This window comes from Haliotis rubra, unplaced genomic scaffold, assembly GCF_003918875.1.
Source record: "Haliotis rubra isolate DU_JTF1 unplaced genomic scaffold, ASM391887v1 Scf347, whole genome shotgun sequence".
In the NCBI taxonomy this organism is placed as follows: Eukaryota; Metazoa; Mollusca; class Gastropoda; order Lepetellida; family Haliotidae; genus Haliotis; species Haliotis rubra.
In genome coordinates this window covers 97287-121991 of record NW_025767021.1, presented here as the reverse complement: position 1 = coordinate 121991, position 24705 = coordinate 97287, and the positions used below count along the sequence as shown (strand labels likewise).

General features: G+C 39.2%; 2 protein-coding genes across 2 annotated transcripts; one reads left to right on the top strand and one right to left on the bottom strand.

Annotated features, from left to right (window-relative positions):
* Positions 1-24: 24 nt before the first annotated feature.
* LOC124284863 (leucine-rich repeat-containing protein 72-like) lies at positions 25-7627 on the bottom strand. Its single transcript, XM_046720980.1, is given in 9 exon segments — positions 25-1286; positions 1983-2019; positions 2852-2939; positions 2942-3003; positions 3331-3420; positions 4765-4960; positions 6065-6134; positions 6714-6787; positions 7400-7627. Coding segments are annotated over 9 exon segments (858 nt in total). The 5' UTR covers positions 7475-7627; the 3' UTR covers positions 25-1120.
* Positions 7628-11988: 4361 nt separating this feature from the next.
* On the top strand, positions 11989-21227 carry LOC124284861 (dicer-like protein 1). The gene is made up of 4 exons (XM_046720977.1): positions 11989-12346; positions 13584-13737; positions 15792-15910; positions 18265-21227. The coding sequence occupies exons 1-4, from the start codon at positions 12118-12120 to the stop codon at positions 19572-19574; spliced, it is 1812 nt and encodes a 603-aa protein (XP_046576933.1). The 5' UTR covers positions 11989-12117; the 3' UTR covers positions 19575-21227.
* The last annotated feature ends 3478 nt before the right edge of the window (positions 21228-24705 follow it).

Sequence of the window (24705 nt, the reverse complement as noted above, 5' to 3'; positions counted from 1 at the left end):
ACTCGAGTGATCACAGTCAGTATCTCTTCTTTCTTTTGTCCTGAAATGTGTTGAAACATCACTGCAAAAAGATTCAGAAGGCATGTTGCAAGCCATATTTTATTACAGAAATGCTATGTGTAAAATATATAAACAAGATCCATGTAGAAATGGTAGGAACAAAATGCATTTTTAGAAGCGGTGATTCTAAATATATAGATATTTATATGTTAATTGTATTGCAAATTCAGTATATATAAAATTCATATGTTATAAGAAATGCTCTTGAAAGAATATAGAGCATATAAATGGTCAGAATTATCAATGACTACTGAAAACAATACTGTTAAATACTGTTAGTAGGAACTGATTTGTTACAGCATCAAATCACATCAATGTTAATACTGATTATGTAGACTTCAGTCTAAATAAGAATAATCATGCAAATATCAAACATACATTTATGAAAAATATATCACATGCAATGGCTAGAGTAATCCAATACTGGCTTTCTTTTAATAATACTGTGAAACAGATACTGGAAAACTGTAATACTGGCTAGCATTTAATTTGGTGAAGTAGCCCATGTTATGTAATGTTTAATGGAGATGAACGTTAAAGTTCACTTGTAACAAACTCAAAATAGTAACACTTCAAAACATACTGAAATCACCTAGTCATGATAACTAACAGGAGACGATAACCATGATCAACACTGAATCATAAAAGGAAATAACCCAATTAATCACTGCATTAAATGCACAACCACGGAAGATAATACTGGACATTGTTTTCAGTGATTCTGAAAAATATTTTTGTTGATTTTTAAGACTCTTTTGATTTTGTAAAGAGAAATCCCCCAACTGGCTGTCAGTAAAAATGCACAAATCATAGTAAGATCTGACAGTTATATTAACTAAATTGAAGAGTACCAAGATCTTGAATATTATAGCTGAGTTGTCTCGATTCAATCATTGTAAATTGAAATTGCAACTGTTGAATGTTACATTCAGTTGGACTTTTGGAAGAGACACCAAAACTGTGTGACAGAAAACTGCTGGTAGTATTGCAAGTGAGTGAAGGTATACACTGCAGCAATGTAGCAGTATTGCTATTCTGTATCTCACATCATGACCTTATTTCATCGATACACATGTGTGATGATCTCTGGAGAGTCAAACATCTCTTCAGCTGTCCTTCGAGCTTTAATGCGGGGAACCTTTGACCAGTCAAAGCTTGTGTAAACTGCAATGGACTTGTTTAGGCGGCGTGCATTTACTGCCTCTTCTGGGTCTTCATTAGGAACGCTGCCAATATAAGATAAAACATATTTTTGTTAATTCAGCAAGAAATCTGTATATATTCTTATTATTTCTTTCTAAAGGAAAAACGCTAACTTAGGTAATTAAACTCTGCAAACTTAAGTCCCATGTGTCAGATATCAGTTAGAATGTAGGTTTGTGAGAATCTTATTTACATGTCCTAAAGGGCCTGTAAGTCTCGTGAGGTGCTACTCCCTTTGTGTGCGCCAGCTTGTGATATGCAAGACGGAACCCAGCATACTTCTGGTACCATATTTCTGGTGAAAAGCGTATATTCAAGAACCAGTTCTGGTTCTAAATTGCGCGTACCCGAGAAGGTCCGGGTTAGAATATTGATCTTCAGTAATGCATGCTTGTCGTAAGAGGCGACTAACGGGATCGGGTGTTCAGGCTTGCTGACTTGGTCGACACATGTCATTGGTTCCCAATTGAGCAAATCGATGCTCATGCTGTTGATCACTGGATTGTCTGGCCCAGATTCGATTATTTACAGACCGCCGTCATATAGCTGGAATATTGCTGAGTGCGGCGTAAAACTGAACTCACTCACTCACTCCAAATTGCACGACCACCAAATATGACTTTACTAGACCGGACCAAGTGTACGTTGTTTGTCACAGGAGTAATAAGGTCTAGCGAAGTGCCTTGACCTACTTACGGGGACCTATCAACAAGACTTACCAATCTCTCAAGTAGCTGTTACCAATATCTCCAGGATCTGCAAGGTAGAAACAAAGTCATCATGATGTCAGTGTTTCATTCCTTCAAAAACAGAACGTACATGGGCTTATTTTTTTATTGTCACACTCAGCTATCTTGTGATTGCCAGCAGTCTCTCAATGCGCTGGTCAATGTGTGGGTCAAGCATATGATCTCTAAGACAGTACCTGTGTCCATTCTGATAGCTAGATTATTTAACAAGTACTACTATTTTCTAGGCACATCAACGCATCCAGTGATTATGGTGTTTCTTATTCATTTAATTACATCTTAGTTGAAAATGGGTGTGGGTGTGTGATCAGATGCTGAATAATACTCTCTATCTGTCGTTGTATGTTTTCCAGAGCAGGACTCTCAAACCTTACCAAAATATTTCTTGATGGAAGCTGCAGTACATATCAGTCTAGTGGCGAAGTGGTGCCTTTTGATGATATGGGATATTGAAAGATCCAAACAGCATTATATTTTTCTTCACTAGACTATTTGTATCCAATGGCAATGAACCAAAACTGGGCTATAAGTCGCCAAACTCCACTTGCAATTTGTATCCGACTGGGGGATACGTTTTTTGACAGATGACTCTAGTTTAACCTTGATTCCACACACTATCTTCCAACATAAAACTGTTGTAACTGGTCGATGTGACAGCCCAGTGATCATGTTACCAATCTCATAATGTATGAACATGATAAAAATGATACATACTGTCCATCAAAATCTTATGTTAAAATGAAAAGCCTGTTAGTAGATGAAAAAGTTCTGAGTATTCAGGAGACCAGCTCTTTTGTGCCAGGTGCCTGTAAAAATCTTGTGATAGTGCTAAGACTCACCTGCTCTGACTGGGATGTGGATGTCAAGAGGATTATAGATCGGCAATGGAGGACCATCTGATCTACGACCAAAGGCAATGGTGTCGCGCGGATCTTCTCTTGTTCTTGATTATATATCTTCCTAGCCTTATCACGTTCCAACTTTAAGACCTCTGTGAAAATTAGTTTCTAACATAATAACTTAGCTTGGTTCATACCAACGAAACTCAAACTCTGCTACATTCATCTGGCACATTCATCACAGAACATAAAGAACAGCTTGAATTCATAAATTTATGTCAGGATAATCAAAATTACCAGACCTACAAAAATCAGAAAGGAGATATAGATTTTTTTAAAAATGCATTGACCATTTTAAACCCTGTTGACTCACAATGAGTGCTAGAACAACCAGAACTGAATTTTAATGCTGACAAATGCAGCATATTAACAAGATTCATGATACTTGTTTACAGCAGGGACAAAGAGACACTTATTACCTTTTCTATCCAAGAGCTCCACAGATGGAACAGAGTAAACCACAAACAGCCGGTATCCACTCTCTTGAGCCACTGGATTGTTGAATAAATCTGAGTAACACATGACCAGAAGGTGAAAGAACATTGTAACATATCAACAATACAAACATTGAGTGTTTACTGAGTAAAGATAATGCACTATATAGACCACAAATGGTGAGGTGAAGCCAGGACCTGCTATTCTTACAACAGTTCCAGATCCGGGGTTAGAATTGGTCTTCAGTAAGCGATGCTTGTTGTAGGAAGCGACTAACAGGATCGGGTGGTCAGGTTCGCTGACTTGGTTGACACATATCATCATATCCCAATTGTGTAGATCGATGCTGATGCAGTTGATCACTGGATTGTCTGGTCCAGACTCGATTATTTCCAGACTGCCGCCATATAGCTGGAATATTGCTGAGTGCGGCATAAAACAAAAGTCACTCACTCATTACAACAGTTCCTTTTAATTCTAATGAAGTAATGTTACAAGTCCTTGATGGTTCTTAGAGTGTCCTATAGTACCTCCAAGAATGGGAAAGCCACATTAGCTTAGTGTTCCTAGTGGCCGTAACAGTTGTATGATCCCCAGGGAGTTGAGCTTTATAATACAATGTGCCATTTGTGATCGAGGTAAAATCAAAGAACCTTTGTGCAGCTGATCTGGATATTGGCGCGCTATACAAATATGAGCATAATAATAACAAAAATAATAGCATAATAATGGTGAAAAATTAATGAAAACTGTGCTTCCCCTCGAGGCCCACAAAGCCACATCAAGAGATATAGTCCGTTTGACTTCATTTTAGACCGATGAATTGCTCACTAACACAAACTCTAATAACTGCAATAAAACCAACTTTTGCACAGTCACATGAAATCGACAGGCCAACTCTGATGATTTGTCTCATAATTTTGGACAACCGAATAACAAAGTTGTTTAACAAACAATCATTATTTTGTTGTCACTTTTCACTATTTCTTACGAGGTGGGAGCACTTGCTGGTAAAGCAGCCAGGTAATCAACAAGCATGTACAGTAAAATTTCAATTTCACATGTACAACTCGTACACCTGGCTGTTCTACCAGCAAGTGGTGCCCCTTCGTAAGAAATAGTGAAAAGTGACAACAAAATAATGATTGTTTGTTAACCAACCTTTATATTCTGGTGTCCAAAATTATGAGACAAATCATCAGAGTTGGCCTGTCGATTTCATGTGACTGTGCAAAAGTTGGTTTTATTGCAGTTATTAGAGTTTGTGCTAGTGAGCAATTCATCGGTCTAAAATGAAGTCAAATGGACTATAAATGAGACTCATGCAGCACTATTGTTTAAACTGCTGGGAGTACAGTATTGGAATGTTACTGTACTGTGACACAGATGATAACTGCCCTTATAACTTTAGCACTCACTAAGTGTCTTCAAGCTCTGCATCTTGTTAATCTCAGTGAGGATCCGATCAAGCTTTGTGAGCTGGTTGTTATGCAGCATGAGGACCTGCAGACATGTCAAGTGGCGGAGAGCCCCGGTGATATCAACCAGCTCATTGTTGTGAAGGTATAGCTCGGACAGCTGGTAGTTCTCACTCAGACAATTGAGTTGCCGTAGCTGTCAAAGGAATCTTCAGAAAATGATTGGTGACGTAATATATGTACATATAAATAAAAACATTGAAACATTATTTAATTCATCTATCAAAATCTTATGTACCATGCATACAAATATACACTTCATGTAGACTGGAGTTAAATAAGGAAATCACTCTCAGCATTTCTGTGGACAAGTATCTAAATTACCGTTAAATGTGTTTTCTACAAGATATGAAACCTTACAATTTTAGAAACAATTCCACACAATGTGCCATTTACATTTACGTAAGAAGTAAGCAGCTTGTCATTAGACTATAATCACTTTACCTTTAAATTTCCATCAAGACTTGAAAATGATGACTTTACTTCAAGTCTCTGATACTTGATTGTACTGTTTCATACAGGCATTGAGCGGTGGGGTAGCCTAGTGGTTAAAGCGTTCGATCGTCATGTCGAAGACCCGGATTTAATTCTCCACATAGGTACAATTTGAGAGGCCCATTTCTAAAAATAAATACTAAAAATGGGGATTTTTTTTTTTACTATGAAACCTGAATACTTGTAGACTAGATATGCCAGCAAATCCATTGCCATTTACATGATTTAAGCTTTGACACACTGTATGACAACATTCAAATCTAGGTCTGACACTTTCGGGGAATAAAGACAGGAAATGAACCATGTCATCAAGTCTGAGTACTTTTACAACAGGGATGAGAATGGGTATGAGTGAAAAACGAGGACAATGCTCCGGGGATCTTGGGGGACGATATACAAGAATGACCCCAGCACGATCAAATCTGTGGAATTCCACATACCTGTGGAAAATTCTCATCCCGGTTGATAACACGCATAGTTATGCTGGGGACTTCTAACCCAGAATGAGGGAGAGATGGTGTATGTATTTACACCACTTTTCATCACTGGGCTACCACATCACACCACCCTGTTCCTATTGCTGTAGTATCATAGAGGGGCACACCAGAAATAGGCTTCACACATAGTACCCAAGAGAAGAATTAAATCTGCATTTTTTGTGTGACAAGTGAACACTTTAACCACTAGGCAATCCAAAACTCGCAGTCTTTACAGAACATATCTGTCATGGTGGTCAAGGGCTTACCTTATTACCATTGAGCCATAAACATCTTAAATAATGAAAACGCTGCAGATCACATACTTCTGTTAGACTTCTGAAACAAACATCATAAAAAGTTTTATCTCAGAATCTCCTTTATGAAACATTTCCATGTACACCATATTTATGAAACACATTTCCATGGACAGTATCTTTATGAAACACATTTCCAGTTAACATGGTTACTGCATAAACAGTACATATCTGGACTAAATATGAGAAATAATCCCTATCTATTTTGTTATATACATGTACATCAGTTTCTTTAGCCAATTGCACTGGCTTAAGGATGACTTAACAGAGATTTACAACAACAAAATATATAATATTTCAGATCAACATTACTTTCATATACATTAATAAAAAACAAAATCAATTACATCACATTTTTAATGATATATTTTGCTGTTGTTATTTATCAATATCAGTCCTGCATAAAACTCCTAAAGGGTGCAGCTAGACCATGGTGTCAGCAGTATACTTGTCAAGCAAAGATGTGTATTGTGTCTTAGAGTTTTCGAGCCTCTTTATGTCTTTATACCAAACAATGAAAAAAACTGGGGTCCGCGAGAAAATACATGCTTTGTGCATGTACCATTTTGTAAAACAAACAAACAAACAAACATAATCTCACTTGTCAGAAAGGTAAAGCTCTTCTACATCTTTATCTTTCCTTATTCTTCTATTGCTTAAGAGCTGTTTCAAAACCTGCAAAAATTTTGAAAAATGTATATTATCTAGTTGGCAACATATATTTTGCAACAATCAATAAACAAACATTTATTGAATGCAGGGATAATGAGATCACATTGTTTCAATTATCTAGACTAGTAGGATAACTACAGTAGGACAGATGAAACGCACACATTTGTATAAGCCAGGTAAAATATGCTGGCACATTTGACTCTTTACAAAACCCACTTAGGTGTGACTTTGTTTCATAACTATTTCATTCGTTTCTATCTATTTTAGTATTTATTATTTATGGATGATAATAATAGACTCACTTATTGCTGACATATTTGATAACTACAGTAGGACAGAAGAAACGCACACATTTGTATAAGCCAGGTAAAATATGCTGGCACATTTGACTCTTTACAAAACCCACTTAGGTGTGATTTTGTTTCATAACTATTTCATTCGTTTCTATCTATTTTAGTATTTATTATTTATGGATGATAATAATAGACTCACTTATTGCTGACATATTTGGGTATGATACAAAAAACTTGCAATAAATCGCCCATAAGTGAAATGTCAAAATGTAATTGTTTCCAGCTAAATATCGGTATTTAACACGTTATGCACAACTCTCACCTTCTCACTGTCGGCCATGTTTTTGGTTGCTAAAATAACAGAGGTAAAGCTATTTTGAAATCTTTTCGCATTCATACAAAGTTATCGAAAACTATAAATTGTTTGACCTTTTTATGAAACAAACAATCTAGTGACACTCGTAAAAAGTTATTATAATGAAAACTCGGATCTTTTCATCCATAACTTTACAAACTGTTCTCGTGTTAGAAACAGTCCGATTATTCGAAAATATAGCTCTAATGTCAGTATTTTTCAAGGGAGGTAACCATTTGTGTAAGTATTTTTAAACGTTTTTGGAATCAAACATAGTGTGATACTAAAGAAGTATCTTGTAGATAACCTACAGTCATGACAAATGCACCTAATAATTTTAATCGACTGTGTTTCATCGTTCGAAGTGTACACAGCTAAATACACTAAGTCAGATTCGTCCTTCGCGGGCCTTTGCAGACAGTATCGAGGCACTCCGCAACAGCTAAAATAGTCATACGTTTTATGCAATAAATTATACAGTATAATGATATAAATAATGCTTATGCCGTGCATGTTGGTCCTTATGTCATGACGAAGTAACATCAAAGATTTATAAGACTTTAACCCATGGAGAGTTCGTATGGGTGGGCCTGACACGGTCACGTGATCAGTTGATTTTATCGCGACGCTGTCTTCCGAGGGGAATCCCCTTTTCAAGTTTCCGATTGTGTTTTTCGTGTTGTCAGAAATAACATAACTTGCACACAAGTCGCGTAGTGACTATTATCACCTGAACAAACACCAAGCATATAATATTGCTTGACACGTACGACGAGAGAAAGAAAGTTGGTATTCCCAGTGATGCTAAAATTAGAAATGTAATTTCCTGGAAATTGCCGTGTGCTTCACAAAGCGAATATATTTTGTGTGGGATATATTCATTCTACCAAAGGACTGTATACCCAAGGGATAATACTATCTATCAGGATTTACACTTGAGACAGTACTCAACTGGAATAATAATTCAGCTGTCTGTACCTAGGAGATATGAACAGCCAACAGCGTGTTCCACTTTACTGTGACATCTGTAAGAAGCAATTTACTGGTGCTTTACCAGCTCAACAACATTTTATCAGTGAAGCTCACTTGAGAAAGGAAGACCAGATTAAAAATTCTGTGTTTAATGGAAACACAAGGACATACTGGTGTGACCCATGCAGTGTCCAGTGTAATGCAGCTGAACAGTTTCAACAACACATTGTCAGCCCAAGACACGTTGAGACTGTAAGGAGAAGTTTAGGTTTCACATACCAAGCTGCAACAGCAGTTCAAAGCCCTCTCCTTCCTGGGAACATACAACAAGCAGGTAACGATCTCCCACAAGGGCTCAACCAGACATTGCCTTTCAACCTGTCCAATGAAACAGGGAGAAAGGAATATGACTTTAATGGTTCTAAAGGCTACTGCCATCTCTGTGACATTGACTTGACATCTCTACAACATGCTCGGCAACATCTCAGTGGATCCAAACATCAGAAGAAACTGAAACAGATGGAAGCGGGAGAGGATACCAGCGATGTATTGAAGTGTCAGATTTGCAATGTACCATTTTCTAGTATTGGCAATGCTCAGGAACATCTTGCAAGTGCCAAGCACTTAAAGAAGAAGAGAGAATTAGAGGGACAGGGAAATGTCTCCAACAATAGTTCTCCCCAGTATGGCTTGACAAACATGTCACAGCCTAATAGTGGCACTACAAGATTAGACGTGCCCTCTTCAGACCAAGTTACTGGACTGTTTGCTGATGTTCCAGTCTACAGGAACAGTAGTTCCATGCCTGAAACTAGACCACGTCAAAACATGCCACCATTATTGACACCTAGTTCTACTCCAGTTGGAAACATTTCTGTATCTGATACAAAGAACAATACTACTGGTGATGGTAATGACCAGCTTAATGGAGACAAAGTCCCTTATACTTTTGATGGAAAGCAGGGTTACTGCAATGTCTGTAATGTGGATTTTACATCTCCACAAAATGCCCAGCAACATCTTGATGGATCGCGACATAAGAAAGCAGAGAACCTATGGAAATCAGGACAACCTTCCACTGAGGTGCTGAAATGTGACTTGTGTAATGTTGTATTCTCTGGCCCTGAGAGTGCCCATCAGCACTTTGAGAGTGATCGACACAAGAAGAGGTCACAGCTGCCCACAACGAATTTCACTCTTCAAGAGCAGGAGAAACCACAGCTTTCCCAGAAAATGACCTTGGTAAATAGCCCCCCTGCAACTCCAGGTGTTACCACTCAGACTTCCCTGCCAATGAATATCCTGTCAGAACCGAAAGGGAGTCAGTTTCAAAAAGCTCAAAGTTTAGCACAAATTATGCTTCCAAATGCAAACAAACTCACAGATTCAGCTGGACCAACAAGCAATTTGCCGCAGACTGCAGGTTATCAAACTGAACATAATCTGTGCTTATCCGTTCATGGAGGAACTTTGTCAGATGTTCCAATTCTCGGTAGCTATACACATCTACACAACCTTAACATTCCCAGCCAGCATGTCCTCAACACTAATGACAGTCAGTATTCCTCAAGTGTCTCACAGAATGCACAAATGCAAAGAACTCCTTTAATTCAAGAAGACAGAACAGAAGAACAGGAATATACTTTTCATGGAAGCACTGGACGATGTAACATCTGCCAAATTGAATTAACATCTTGAACATGCGAACCAACACCTCAGTGGTAAGAAGCATGCAAAAGCAAAAGGATTACATTCAGCAGATACTGGTAATGTTTTTGTCAACAATGGCCCAGATGTCAGTGAGAGAACAGCTGGTGCCAAACTGTCCACCTGTCCTAGTCAGCCATATCGGTTTGATGGGAACAGAGGATGGTGTAATGTCTGCAGCATTGAGCTAACATCCTCCCAGCATGCACGGCAGCATCTCAGTGGCAAGAACCACACTAAAGCTTTAGGACGATGGCAAGTGTCAAACATCAAGGAGGAATCAAAAGAGTCAGCAGAACAGAGGATATATGAGTTCAATGGAATGAGAGGCTTCTGTAATGTATGCAAGATAGAACTTACCTCTCAGGCACATGCCAGTCAACACTTGGCAGGGAAACCACATGAAAAGGCTGTACAGAGATTGAACTTGGTTGATGCAGTTGATGCACATTCTGGAGCATCAGCCCAGCCTGGAGATGGGGAGGTGGAGCCAGCATATGTGTTTACAGGTGGAAGGGGGCGATGCTTTGTTTGTAACATAGAACTCACATCTTCACAGCATGCTTCCCAGCACCTTCAGGGTCGGAATCACGCAAGGGCTGAGGAAAAGAGGAAGATGGTCAACCAGAATGGAATGTTGGCACTAGAGTGTAAGGTGTGTCTCAAGTCATTCAGTGGACAAGAAAGTGCTGCGCAGCATTATGCTTCTGCCAAACATAAAAACAAGGCAGGGTTGGCCAGCAGTTCCTTGGACCAGGTCAGGACAGAAGTTCTGGGGCGAGATTCACCAGGCAATCAGAACTTGGCAGGCCTGTCCCCACTAAACATGTATGTGTGTGAGGTATGCCAGTGCCAACTGAACTCTTTCGAACAGTTGTCAATCCATAAGAAAAGTCCCAAGCATCTTAAGACTGTGGAAAAGATGCAGCGTTATGTCGATGTGGCTGAATCTGCTAATACTGACAACAGTAGCCAAGATTGTAAGGTTGAAGATAGTCCAAGGGACATGACAGAACCCAAGCATGGTGGTTACAAGGATGTATGGGAAGCTCTTCGTACAGGAGAAGTCACTAAAGTCAAATGCGTAACTCCAAATACTGAAGTGAAGGAAACAGTCACTTCAAGTTTCAAGCCTGTTCCTATCACTCCAGCATCAAATATGTGTTCAGATACTTTAGGAAACAGGGACCATCTTGAATCTGATGGTTTACAGTCCGGCAGAAAGAGTGGAACTGACACAGGGGTGAGGATGTCATCAACTACAAACAGTGCCAGCAATATGCTTAGCATGGGACGAGAACAAAGTCCAGGAATGTCTGCTGCAGCAAAGGAAGAGGTTTCCAAGGATTACAGAAGTAACACAGAAATAATTCCTTCAACATATGTTGTTTCCAAAAGCACTACATTGGCTAAACTTGGCATGGGCAGAGGTTCCCCACTTGTCAACCCTGCCATTACCACAACAGATGTGATGCCTTTGAGGATGAAAACAGCAGCGATCACTCAGCCAAAACATACTGCTGCTGGAGACACTGATGACTTCCAAGATAACGTCAAGGGATCAGTTGGAAGTAGGCGGACCAATACCTACAACCCTCTAAAAAACCAGACCACTGTTCGACACAGGGGAAATAAAGTTACCCTGGAGGCATTTGAGAACCTGGATTCAGAAGAAGATGAATCTGATCGAAGCAAGACATTAGATGTTGACATTCCTGGTGGTGAGGCTGAAAGTTTCATCAGTTACAACTCACATGCTAGCAGTGTTCTCAATGATGGACCACATGCTTCTGTGGGCTCCACTACGACTGATCACAATCATTCAGCTGCTCCTAAACAAGAAAGAAACATGTCTCTACAAACAGATGCGAGAGTCAAGTATCTTTCCATCCTCTAATTTTGAACTGCTGAGTGGCCATCTTGGTATAGGTGCAATACCAAAGGTGCCACCGAAGAACCCTTTCAGTGGCTATTTCAAATATTACTGTGACACATGTAATCGGCCGATGAACACAGAAAAAGACTACCAAGCTCACCTAGAGAGTAGAGCTCATAGGCAGAGGGCAGCAGAGGTGACTGCTCCCCAGCTCAACCTGGGACAGATAAAGCGGGTACTCGGTATAGACGATGCGGAGGCAGAGGCCTATCAATTGACTAAGACCATACCTCGAAGCTACCAGGTGGATCTGTTTTGCAAAACTATGGACAGTGACAGGGTCATCTTCTTGCCAACAGGTGAGTCTACGTGTTTCTCAATCAACTCTTTTCTTTCTTTGTTAGTTCTGAAAAAGCATGTTCAATTTCAGTTATCCAGTTTCTTGTCAGAAAAATTGTACTCATTTCTGTAGAGTTAAAGCTACGACATACACAACCGTGCAGCTTGATATCCACCATAGATTCTTAAGTGAGGGACTATGCCATCTATATCCCTTTATCTTTAATAGTACAGTATTTGTAACTTTCCCATATACTAGCAGTGATTTTCTTTCATTCAACATGGTCAATTTGTGTTAATGAGCTCTCACTATATTTGAGATAAAATTAGTTTACTTATCAAAAGAGAATTCTGGCTTAGAAAGATGTTTATCTGAACATTAACAGACATAGGGGGCAAATTTTCCAAGTGTATTGGGCAATTCAAGTACAGTCAAATCCTGATGAGTCGAATGCCGGTGTCTCGAATATTATGCATAACTCGAAGTACCGGTCGGTCCCGACCATTCCCTGTTATAGCTGTCATCATTTTATTTCCGGTTACATGAAGTCGTCTCATAAATACACACGATGACTCGAGAAGGAAATTTGGTCCCATGAGATTCAAACAACAGCAATCTTGTATACATAAGCCGAAGTCAGTCAATGAGAAGTTAATTGGTGTAGCTAACTGATCCAATTAACAAACCAGCGCGGCTCACACCTTTCCACCATTGACGGGTGAGTTCAAAAGGCAGATTAGTGATTTTACGGAAATCAATGTCTGTGCTAATCAGACTGGAACTGATAAGGTGCCCCTATTAGTGATAGGGAAATCTGCTAAGCCACGTTGTTTTAAGAACGTCAAATCTCTGCTGACTTCATACTGTCACAACAAGTCAGCCTGGATGACGTCTGATTTATTTGTGGATTGGGTAAAATCATTAGATAAACAAATGCTTAGGCGGAGGAATTAGGACTGGATCATCTTTTTTTTCTACCCTCATAGACATACCTATGTCTCGAATACATCGATAAGTCGAATATATTACTTGGTCCCCAGTGATTCGGCTCATCGTGGATTTGATTGTATTGGTGATATTGCAACTTGTTTCAGTTTGGTGATAACTGTGTCATTTTTAGTGTAATGCCTAGTGAAATAGCTTCAAACTAAAGGTTGGTGGCAACTTGGTCCAGGATATTTATGGTAACTCAGATCTGTGTGACTGGATACTGATGGATGTGATGCAGCAATGTGACATGTTTGCTGCTGCTGCAGGTACTGGGAAGACGCTGGTGTCGGTGATGACGCTAAGTTGTATGCTGAATCAGAACCCTCTGCGCCCAGTCTTGTTCCTGGTGGACAAGGTGTTGTTGGTGCTGCAGCAGTCAAAGTACATCTTCAATGAGCTTGGGGATCGGATGTACAAGCGGTAGGTAGTTTTCTGTCCATGACTGTGTATTGTCACAAAAGTCACCTGTGTCCTGACACTTAGCTCCGCTTCAGATAAGCCAGTTTTTCATTACAGCCTCAGTATTTACTGTCAACTTTCAGGTCTGCAAGATTGCTGGTTTACCTATCACTGTGGTGTGAGACAAGACACACTACCCATACAAAATGGCCTCCATTATGTAGTAGACACAAGGAGGTTCAGCTAGAGAGGCCGCAACCTGTCTGCACTTGGCTGTTGTGTCAGTAACCACATGATAGTTGGGGAATGTTGACTTTGCATACTTATTGAACTGGCACCATGATACACTTGACAATAAATTTGTCTTTAAGGCAAGACCATTTTTTATTTCTTCTTTTACGGATTTTTGTCGTCAGAAAACATAAAGGCAGGAGGAAATTTTAAAAAAATGAAAAAAATCACCAGTCAAAGTAATATTCCTTTGAAGTACCAGAAATATTTTACTTTTGGCAATTTATGAAGTGCATATGGGCCAAAAAACAAAACAATTTTTTTTATGTGAGTTTACATTTTTGATCAATAAAAACATTTGAATTATATTTTTTGAGCAGGCAAAATTCATTTTTAATTTTTTTTCTTATTTTTGAAAAATTACGACAGGCAGATTCGTAAAACAAGAAATAAAATTGGTCTGGCCTAATATGAATTTACTTTCTAATAGTAAAATTTAGCTACGATGTGTAAATGTTTTATGTTACTGTCTACCTTGAATACCATGTTTCTCAGTGGAATGTTGTACATTAGTATGTGTACTCACTGCTTGGTCAAGTTGTTGATACATATTGTAGACCTGAAGTTTAGGATGTATGTAACTGTTGTAACTGCTGATCACGACCTGAGTGTAAATATAGTTCAATTCAGTTCCATCACCATTTATTTGACATGAGTGTTTACAGTAGCCAGTTTGTCCTTTAGCTTGTCCATGGTCATATGATCATGAGAATTGCCATGTAAGCACATCTGTTACTGATTACTTCCCCAGAAACAGAAACAGAGGTGATATATGCCTATAAGTGCTAAAGTCATGATAAGGGTCAGAAAGTACCCTGAAACGTTAAATAAACCCAAACTGTGGTAGTCTACCAGCAATTCAATGCCAGAGACTTTGTTAGCATATATCAGTGTTTGTTATGTACCACTAGTCCAAAGCCACAGCTCTGTGAAACATCTTTAGGCCCTGTTATCTCAGCTGCTCATTGTCTGTATTTGAACTTTAAAATCTACAGAAAATGATGTTGCAAAAGAAGGCAGTAATCAATATTACAGAATACTAAACTAAATACATAATTATTGATGCCTGTTAGTTTGCTAGTAACTATGGCTGCTTAAAAATACAGTCTTGTTCTTCTCGACATAAAATTAGATCAGAAAATGTTATTAAAACTTTAAATATTCATTAAAATTACATTAAAAGTATCTACAGAATGAATTTGATTTTTGAGGAAACTTGGATAATTATAAAAGCCTTTAAACAAATAATGGTGCTTTATGTGCCTAAACATGATTATTTTACACATATTGTATCATTTTACAAAACACATCCGTAAATAGAAGACATAGAAAGTGTGTAGCACACCTACTTTGTAAGCCGTCATGAAGTGAGCAACCATAGAGAACAGTAATCAAGCGATGCAAGGTTGTTTCTCTGCTGCGTATCACCATTATAAAGTCACACCTCTCATCGTGATACAGAAAGAATGATAGCTTGAGAAAAGGTCCAAAGCTCTCACAGTCTGATGTCCCTCAAACTTGAACTACAAACTCTTAATTGATCTCTGCCATGTTCTCTTCACAAAATGTATTGCCATATACCATGTATGTTATCTACAGTTGTCCATATAGTGGTTTAGAACTGCCCCCCCCTGACAATCACTGAGAAATGATGTACTTTTCTACTAGTGGTCAGCACATCAGTTATGTCAATCAGAGGCGGTTGTTGTCATTTGAAACCTCTGACTGACCAATCAGAATGGAGTATGTCCATAATTCATTGTAGAATACTATGTTACTTCCAGCCTGACAGTTGATGGAGAGGTGCAGGAACGCCAGCTGAAGATAGCCACGCTGTGTGGGAACATACTGCCTACAGACAACACACCTCTCTACAAGCATGACATCATCGTCAGCACAGCAGGTACTTGCAGAAGTGGAGACACTTAAAGTACTTACGGAAATGCAAGAAAAATGCTTTTTGACTTATATTTAAAATTCAGAGATATTACAGTTACTTAAATAACAAATATCACTTTAAGAAACATCTACCTAATGTAGACCGAGGGAATAAATTTTGAGACATGCCCTAAAATGTGTTTTTACTGATGAAAATATCAAAAAACTTAGAAAAATAAGGGGTAGTGGGACGTTATTTGATACAAACATTAACTGCCTGTGTTACATCATCAGCATGCACGGTATCGACAGGTGAAATTGACAGCTGAGCACACGCTCGGGCGAGGGGTCATCTCAATAGATGTTTTGTTCAAAATGTTGAATATGTGTACGTATAGTATAAGTATTGGTTATGTAAGGGATCATTTGTGTATGTGTGTTTGTTTTGAAATAAACATACGAATTACTGTACATTGGAAAGAATCCTATCACTTGTGTTATCTTATCGATTGATTGTAGAAATGTGCAATGTTTTAATAAATGTTTTGCATGTCAACAGTATATTTCATTGCAAAAATATGGATGTAATTCGGTCAGTTTAATCTAGTTGTGAACATTGGCCAAAGATTTAACGAAGTCACTGGTGTAGCTTCTTTAGAATATATATATTCTTCTTCTCATAAAGTTTGTAGACCGCCCGTCTAAGTACTCCCTTGTCAAAGTTGTCAAGGATGGTTTTACGTCCCGGTTATGCTTTATATTAACATTTCTTCAATAAAGAAACGATAATTAAGTAAAGTAACACCAACATTCAACATTTATTTGTTAATCCATATTTTTACACCACCTGTATTATTAGCATAAATGTAAAGACTATTTCAGATTTCTGTTGTTGAACTCTGAAAATATCTTGAGTTGTTGTTTTGGTACCAAATTCTCTCCAGTAAACTGCCCTTTAAATGCATGGGAATGTTAAATCAATTGAAATAAAAATTAGGTACACTATAGGTGAGTTGATATATTGACAACATAGTACATTTATCACCTTTCTAAAGATATTAAGGCTAAAAAGCATTTTTCTAGCATTTCCGACAGTACTTTAGTTATAAATCTTTAATGTGTGGAGTGTTAGAAATCAATTTTTCCAAAATAAACTGTTTCCCAGTTGCAAAATACCAAATAGTATAGTAGTAGTGGAAGGAAATACAACCCACTGGTCATTCCTGAAGTTTAGGAATCTACTTTTTGTTTATTAAAAAAATCCTATTCCTTCATACATATCAACCTATGCTAATTGTGATATAACTAACTATGTCATTGTTGTAGCTTAACTCTGAAAAATGTCTATGTTCTAGCATGACAGTATTATATCTGTGTTATAGCCTAACTGTGACATATCTGTGTTATAGCCTAACTGTGGCATATCTGTGTTATAGCCTAACTGTGACATATCTGCATTGTAGCCTGTGATATATCTATATTGTAGCCTAACTGTGACATATCAGTGTTGTAGCCTGTGACATATCTGTGTTGTAGCCTGTGACATATCTGTGTTGTAGCCTGTGACATATCTGTGTTGTAGCCTGTGACATATCTGTGTTGTAGCCTAACTGTGACATATCAGTGTTGTAGCCTGTGACATATCTGTGTTGTAGCCTAACTGTGACATATCTGTGTTGTAGCCTAAATGTGACATATATGTGTTGTAGCCTAACTGTGACATATCTGTGTTGTAGCCTAACTGTGACATATCTGTGTTGTAGCCTGTGACATATCTGTGTTGTAGCCTAACTGTGACATATCTGTGTTGTAGCCTAAATGTGACATATCTGTGTTGTAGCCTAAATGTGACATATATGTGTTGTAGCCTAACTGTGACATATCTGTGTTGTAGCCTGTGACATATCTGTGTTGTAGCCTGTGACATATCTGTGTTGTAGCCTGTGACATATCTGTGTTGTAGCCTAACTGTGACATATCTGCATTGTAGCCTGTGACATATCTGTGTTGTAGCCTAACTGTGACATATCTGTGTTGTAGCCTAACTGTGACATATCTGTGTTGTAGCCTAACTGTGACATATCTGTGTTGTAGCCTAACTGTGACATATCTGTGTAGTAGCCTAACTGTGACATATCTGCATTGCAGCCTGTGATATATCTGTATTGTAGCCTAACTGTGACATATCTGTGTTGTAGCCTGTGACATATCTGTGTTGTAGCCTAACTGTGACATATCTGTGTTGTAGCCTGTGACATATCTGTGTTGTAGCCTAACTGTGACATATCTGTGTTGTAGCCTAACTGTGACATATCTGTGTTGTAGCCTAACTGTGACATATCTGTGTTGTAACCTAACTGTGATTTATTTGCATTGTAGCCTATGCTGACAATCTACTGCAGAAGCAGCAGCTCCGCTGGGAACACTTTTCGCTGGTTGTGTTTGATGAAGCTCATCACTGTGTCAAGAATCACCCCTTCAATCGTCTCCTAGAGGGGTATCACCGTCCATGCCCGCCTGAACTCAGACCCAAAGTGCTCGGTCTGACTGCCTCTCCTGCGGGGCGGGATAGTGTTGAGAACACAGTCAGCATGCTGCAGGAGTTATTCCACAATCTAGGCGGAGCCAGCATTGCCATCGTCCAAGGAGATTGTGTGAGAGAACTCAAACGCTATCAATCCCATGCCAAACTGAAGATCAACTATGAGCCATTTTCTGATGAAGAAAAAGCTTTCCGGAAGACACTTTTGATGTACATTTGCCAGTGTTACTTGAAGCTGTCAGAGTTGTGCAATATTGATGATGTCTGTCAGTGGGGAGTGCAGAGGATGCAGAGAGACTTGGCTGAGTATGTAGAGCACCTGGACAATGTTGCTACTGGAAAGTTTGTCCAAGCTCTTGGGAACTGCCAAGCAAATTCAGAGGAGCCACAAGTCAAAATGAATATGGAGTTTGTTGTCAATCATTCCTCGGTAGTTTTGATTGCATTGTCTGATTTGGATGGTTCTGGGATACCAACAGCTGTAGCTGACCTGCAGACTCTCAACCAGAATCAGGCACGAAGTGGCTTCCATCATGCTCAGGGGATCGGTATTGAGTGTAAAGAGCTGCAAGATGCTATGAAAAGAGCTGCTCACTCAGCTCATGTTCAGCAGGAGTTTGATGACAACCCACTTCACATCTCACTTTACACACAGTTACTCAGTACTCTCACCAATGATGAATATATCAACTGGAAAACTGGGAGAAATGCAATGGCCTTGATTCTTGTCCGGGAGAGAGCACATGCACACAGACTGAGCAACTTCCTGAAGCAGACAACATTTGCATCAGCAAACAGTCTGAAGATCACATCAGTGGTTGGCCATGGGTCTGGTCCAACTGATGGTGGGATGAAGGTGAAACATCAGAAACGTGTGCTTGATGGAGTGAAGAGCAAAAAGTATCACATCATTGTAGCCACATCTGTAGCAGAGGAAGGCGTGGATATCCCTGAATGTGAGCTGGTCATCTGCATGAACCCACCAAATACAGTCACCACCCTGGTACAGATGAGGGGTCGGGCCAGGAAGAAAGACAGCCACTTTGTTATCCTGTGTAAGAGCAGTGATGAGGAAAACAGGATCCAGAATATTCTTCGGCGGGAACGGTTCATGATGGAAGCTGCTCAGCGTTGTGTGGAGTTGTGATGCAGGATTAAATTTTGAGCTGATGTGCTATTTAACATAACATTCATGGAATGGGTTGACACTAATGTTTATATCCACATACTAGTAGCTCATGGCTCATCTTGCACATATGAGTAACATTAAGTAACTGGCTTATATTCTTGGAATAATGGACGAGTATCTGTCCCCCTGGGATAGATATACTGATCCTTCTAACAGAGGCATTTTGTTAGAGTCAGGTCTCTGGGGTCTCTGCTTAAGTCAGAAACAGATGTTTTCATTGCAATTGGTATTTACATGACTGGTGTTTGTCATGAGAGCATTTAAAGTGACTTATTTGTTGATGGCATTATTCGTTTTTGCACTTGGCACGGAAAGGTCAAGGTCACAAAATAAAGGTTTAATGTATGTGAATATGCTTTATCAAAACTGAGTGTATATTGCTTCTCTTGGATTGGTCCCTGCATCTAAAATGTTCTGGTACACAGAAGGCTTTGGTCAAAGTAAGTATTAAATGTCCGAACATGAAACTTTGTATAAATTTGCTTAGATCTTAACAAATTCTTCAACGTCAAGGGCTGATAGGCATGAGTGTCAAAGGTGATTTTTGCAGTTGATTTAGCCAGTAATTTAACCATTCATTAGTCTTTACTGTTGCACCTTTACTTATGCAGTTCTACAGACTTATGCTTGCATCATATCAGTCTGTGATGATTGCAGGGATGATCTGGAAGTAATGGTTCAGGACTGGAAGTGAAGGGAGTAGAACAGGAGGTATAGTACAATGTGTGGGAATAAGAGGCTGCATCTGTCTGGGGCATTCATGTTGATGGTGTGTAGTCCTGTGCATAGAGCTCAGGTCACAAATCAGTTGAAGTTAAGTATCGTTGAGTGTGGAGAGTCCTTGAATGGATGACCGTTTTGGGCAGCTTGACTCGTGACTCCAGTCCTGCCCCTCAACGAAGCACATGTGATACATGTGGTCTCACCTTAGGCACGTGAGTTTGTCCAAACTTGCCTCTGTTCACCCAGCAGAAAATGGGTACCCGGTGAGATAAGTCATGTGAACAGTAACCTCACTGGCAGCTTAATGGTTAATAATAATCAGTTAGTGATTACAGTGTCCAGTTAGCAACTAGTCAGATAGATACTAGGTGCCATATAAATGAATTATTATTTGTATTATTTTGTTGAACACTTATATATAACCCATATTTATCGTACATTTGTTTTTGTATCAGTGTGTTGGATATGCCAAGTGTTGTCATCACAGGACCGCTAACTAGATTAGCATGACAACTGAGTGCTTCATACAATCTGTCAGCAGCTTGTCTGGTGAAGATTTACATCAGATGCAAGGTCATGGCTGTGATGTGTGATTTTGTCATGTATATTATTCTGAAGAATAATGACAATTATTCTTCATCAACTCAACTTCTAAAATGCCCATCAAAGAAGTATATGATTCTGTTTGAATAACTACTGCAGTGGGTTTTATGTTCCCAACCAAATGTTACTTTTCTTGTTTGTTATCTCTGTATATTATGTTATTGTGTTATGAATATATATTTGTTTGCTTTTGGTCTGGAAAAAATGTATGAAATCTACAATCAGCAGTTTGGTAAATTATCTTTGTTTGAAGTTGCTTCTCCTGTTATAAAGTGATTTTGGAAATATCTGTGTTGTGTTTTGCAGATGGTTCTACTTTTAACATTAAAGATTATTATGGTGTATTTATCTAACAATCTCTCTATCATGGTCAACAGATCAGTGTCTATTCTCATCACAGTATCCACATGGAATATTCACAGAATACTGTGTTTGTTTGTGTTCGTGATGACGTCAGCACGCTCATTTTGAATTAGAATGACATTGTACAGAGAGGAGTCTTGTACCTGTTGTAGCAGACGTCTACTCAGCCATAGACTGTCAGGCTGCATGAAGGGATGTTGCACTTAGTGGAGGCTCTATATACAGAGGCCATCACCATGTAACTGTTGCAGAAGACGTCTACTCAGCCATAGACTGTCAGGCTGCATGAAGGGATGTTGTACATGGTGGAGGCTCTATATACAGAGGCCATCACCACATAACTGTTGTAGCAGACGTCTACTCAGTCATAGACTGTCAGGCTAAATGAAGGGATGTTGTACATGGTGGAGGCTCTATCTACAGAGACCATCACCACGTAACTGTTGTAGCAGACGTCTACTTAGCCATAGACTGTCAGGCTATATGAAGGGATGTTGTACATGGTGGAGGCTCTATATACAGAGGCCATCACCACATAACTGTTGTAGCAGACGTCTACTCAGTCATAGACTGTCAGGCTATATGAAGGGATGTTGTACATGGTGGAGGCTCTATATACAGAGACCATCACCAAGTAACTGTTGTAGCAGACGTCTACTCAGTTATAGACTGTCAGGCTGCATGAAGGGATGTTGTACATGGTGGAGGCTCTATATACAGAGGCCATCACCACGTAACTGTTGTAGCAGACGCCTACTCAGTCATAGACTGTCAGGCTATATGAAGGGATGTTGTACATGGTGGAGGCTCTATATACAGAGACCATCATGAAAACTAAGTTTACCACATAATGGTTGATATAATAACTTGATACCATGATCCAATAAATAAGTATAACCTCTTATAAATAACTTGACCAGGCATGATACTGCCAGAATATAGAAAAACAATGCGTGTTACTCACTCACCCACTGTCTCACCCCAATTCACTCACCCTTCCACCCACTCTCACGCACGCACTCACACACACACACACACCAGTTTCCTTATCTGTGTTACCTGTTCTCTGCCTGCAGGCAGACATGGCCTCTGCCACACCAGAGAGTGAAGATGCTGCTGAGTGCGGTCTGGAGGAGCTTGATGACATCATCACTCAACCTGCTGGTGGAATGACCATGCTGCCCAACACAGCGTATGACGAGGTGTATGACAATCTCCTTGTTGGGGATGAGTAAGTACACTCTTCAAGACATTCTTTTATTCAAATACAACTGAAACATTGAAGTAGCCTCTCAATGTTCGTCATTTCAAGAATGCCATAGTTTTGTGAAAAATGTATGAAGACTGAAATGTTCATTGATTTGGTTGGGAAACCTACATTTTGCTGCCATGTCACTTGGCTCTTGTCCAGAGGAAAGCAATATATCATGTAAATATATACATTGTATAAAAAATACTTGTGTTCTGTGATACTTCTATTTCACTTTTGTGGTATGTTGGAGGCGGTGGGGTAGACTAATGGTTAAAGTGTTCGCTCATCACATTGAAGACCCGTGTTTGATTCCCCACATGGATACAATATGAAACCATATGTGTAACTCTTATTGCTGTTTAATAATTTATGCAGTATTTTATTTTCTTGAAAATGGATTGGCCGACAGGTGAAATGCCTACTTACAAAAAAACCTCTCCAAAATGTGTTATAGTCACCAAAATCATCTACTTCTTTTTCAATTTCAATCATTTGTTTGAAATTCTTAATATATTTAACAAAGATATTCAGGCCACTCTTGTGGCATTAACTGCTGTACCGGGTCAGTTAATTTCGAGTCTCCAATGTGTCCTTAGTGGTTGTATACCACGTATACATTCCAGAAATTACTAGAATCAGAGGATGTCCAAATGGATTTCTTCCACAGTGTCCTGTAAAATTGTTTTGTCAAAGGTCAGATTTACATATCCATCTTAAACAGTGAGGTTCACTATTTGCAAAAATGAAATATTAAAAGAAATATTTTTAATCACAATTTTACTTACAGGATCCATTGTTGCAATTTTTTTTATCATATGATGTTTTGATGGGTAAAGTCGCCATCTCAACAAGAGTCACAGTCAAGAATAGATCAAATGTTCAGATAGGATATTACCATACCAGTATAGCTAGCAGGACACTTTATGTGTCACTTAAACCAACATTAAACCAAGTCTTATTGACCTCCATGTGAATGAACATTTACCCTTTGTTGAAGGTCGATTGCTCGTGATCTGATGCAGCTCCGACGGCTTGGGTCACTCACATCCTCAATGCTGCCCACGGTGTCGATATCCATCATGTAAACACCAATGAGGACATGTATAGGAAGCTCAAGGTCACTTTCAAGGGCATTGAAGCCATTGATCACATGAGTTTTAACCTTTACCCTTTCTTCCAAGAGTCAGCTGACTTCATTGAGAAAGCATTGGACAATGGGGGTAAGTTGTGCACCCCATGGAGAAGTGCATGAAGTACACCGTACCATTCTACAATAACACAGTAAGTTTGGTGTCTAGCAGTTCAGAAGGACTTGTGACAGGTGACTGCAGAGGAATGGAAGTTTGTCACTGATTGCTTCCTTTACTCATGCTATCGCCCACTGGTTTGCCTATAGCCCTGGATCCATTGTTAACAGGTTGCATCTCAAGTTTTTGTTTCTCATCTTTGTCCTAAATTACTGACCACACCGACCTCCAAGCTTTTGTTCAGTATCTGTCCATTTGCCTGTGTGATCATATATCATTCTCTTTGGTAAAATTCCTTTAACTCTTTTCCCATCTCATATATCCGCCATAATTTTATCCTCTTGAGCCATGAGTCTATTACAACAGACAAGTGATGTGATGAGTTGATGACATGTAGTTGGGAAATGTTGTGCTTCTTTTAAATACCTAGCAGACATTTTAACAATATATTAAGGGACTGTTCATAATTTATGGCTAGGGGGAAAGTGATGATGAGTTTTATGGAGAAGCATGTACAATGTGAATGACCCCCCTAAAATGTATGTACAAAGTAAGTGCAGGTGGGCATGTCATGTACAAAATCAATGACCCCCCTAGTAAATGTGTAGAAAATTTATTAACCCCACCACCACCACCACCCACCTCTCCCCAGAACATAATTGATGGCCCTCCCTTAATATCACCATCACCCCCCTAGCCATAAATTATGAACGGTCCCTAATATCAACAAAAGATTTTGCTCTCTTTTGATTTCATAATTTTTTTCACAATGGATGGCCCTGTACACCTTGCGGATAATGTTTGCCTGCAAATCTGGTTATGGACACATCCGTTGTAAGGGAGACATTGTGTCTGCATGTGTCCTGTACATCCCTTGTACTGAATTCCCCTTTATAATGGA

Bases quoted from the DNA above. Each gene is read 5' to 3' on its own strand.
- LOC124284861 (XM_046720977.1), top strand. From the start codon at position 12,118: ATGAACACAGAAAAAGACTACCAAGCTCACCTAGAGAGTAGAGCTCAT. The intron at 13,738-15,791 runs GTAGGTAGTTTT...TGTTACTTCCAG, and splicing joins GGGGATCGGATGTACAAGCG to CCTGACAGTTGATGGAGAGG. The intron at 15,911-18,264 runs GTACTTGCAGAA...TTTGCATTGTAG, and splicing joins CATCATCGTCAGCACAGCAG to CCTATGCTGACAATCTACTG.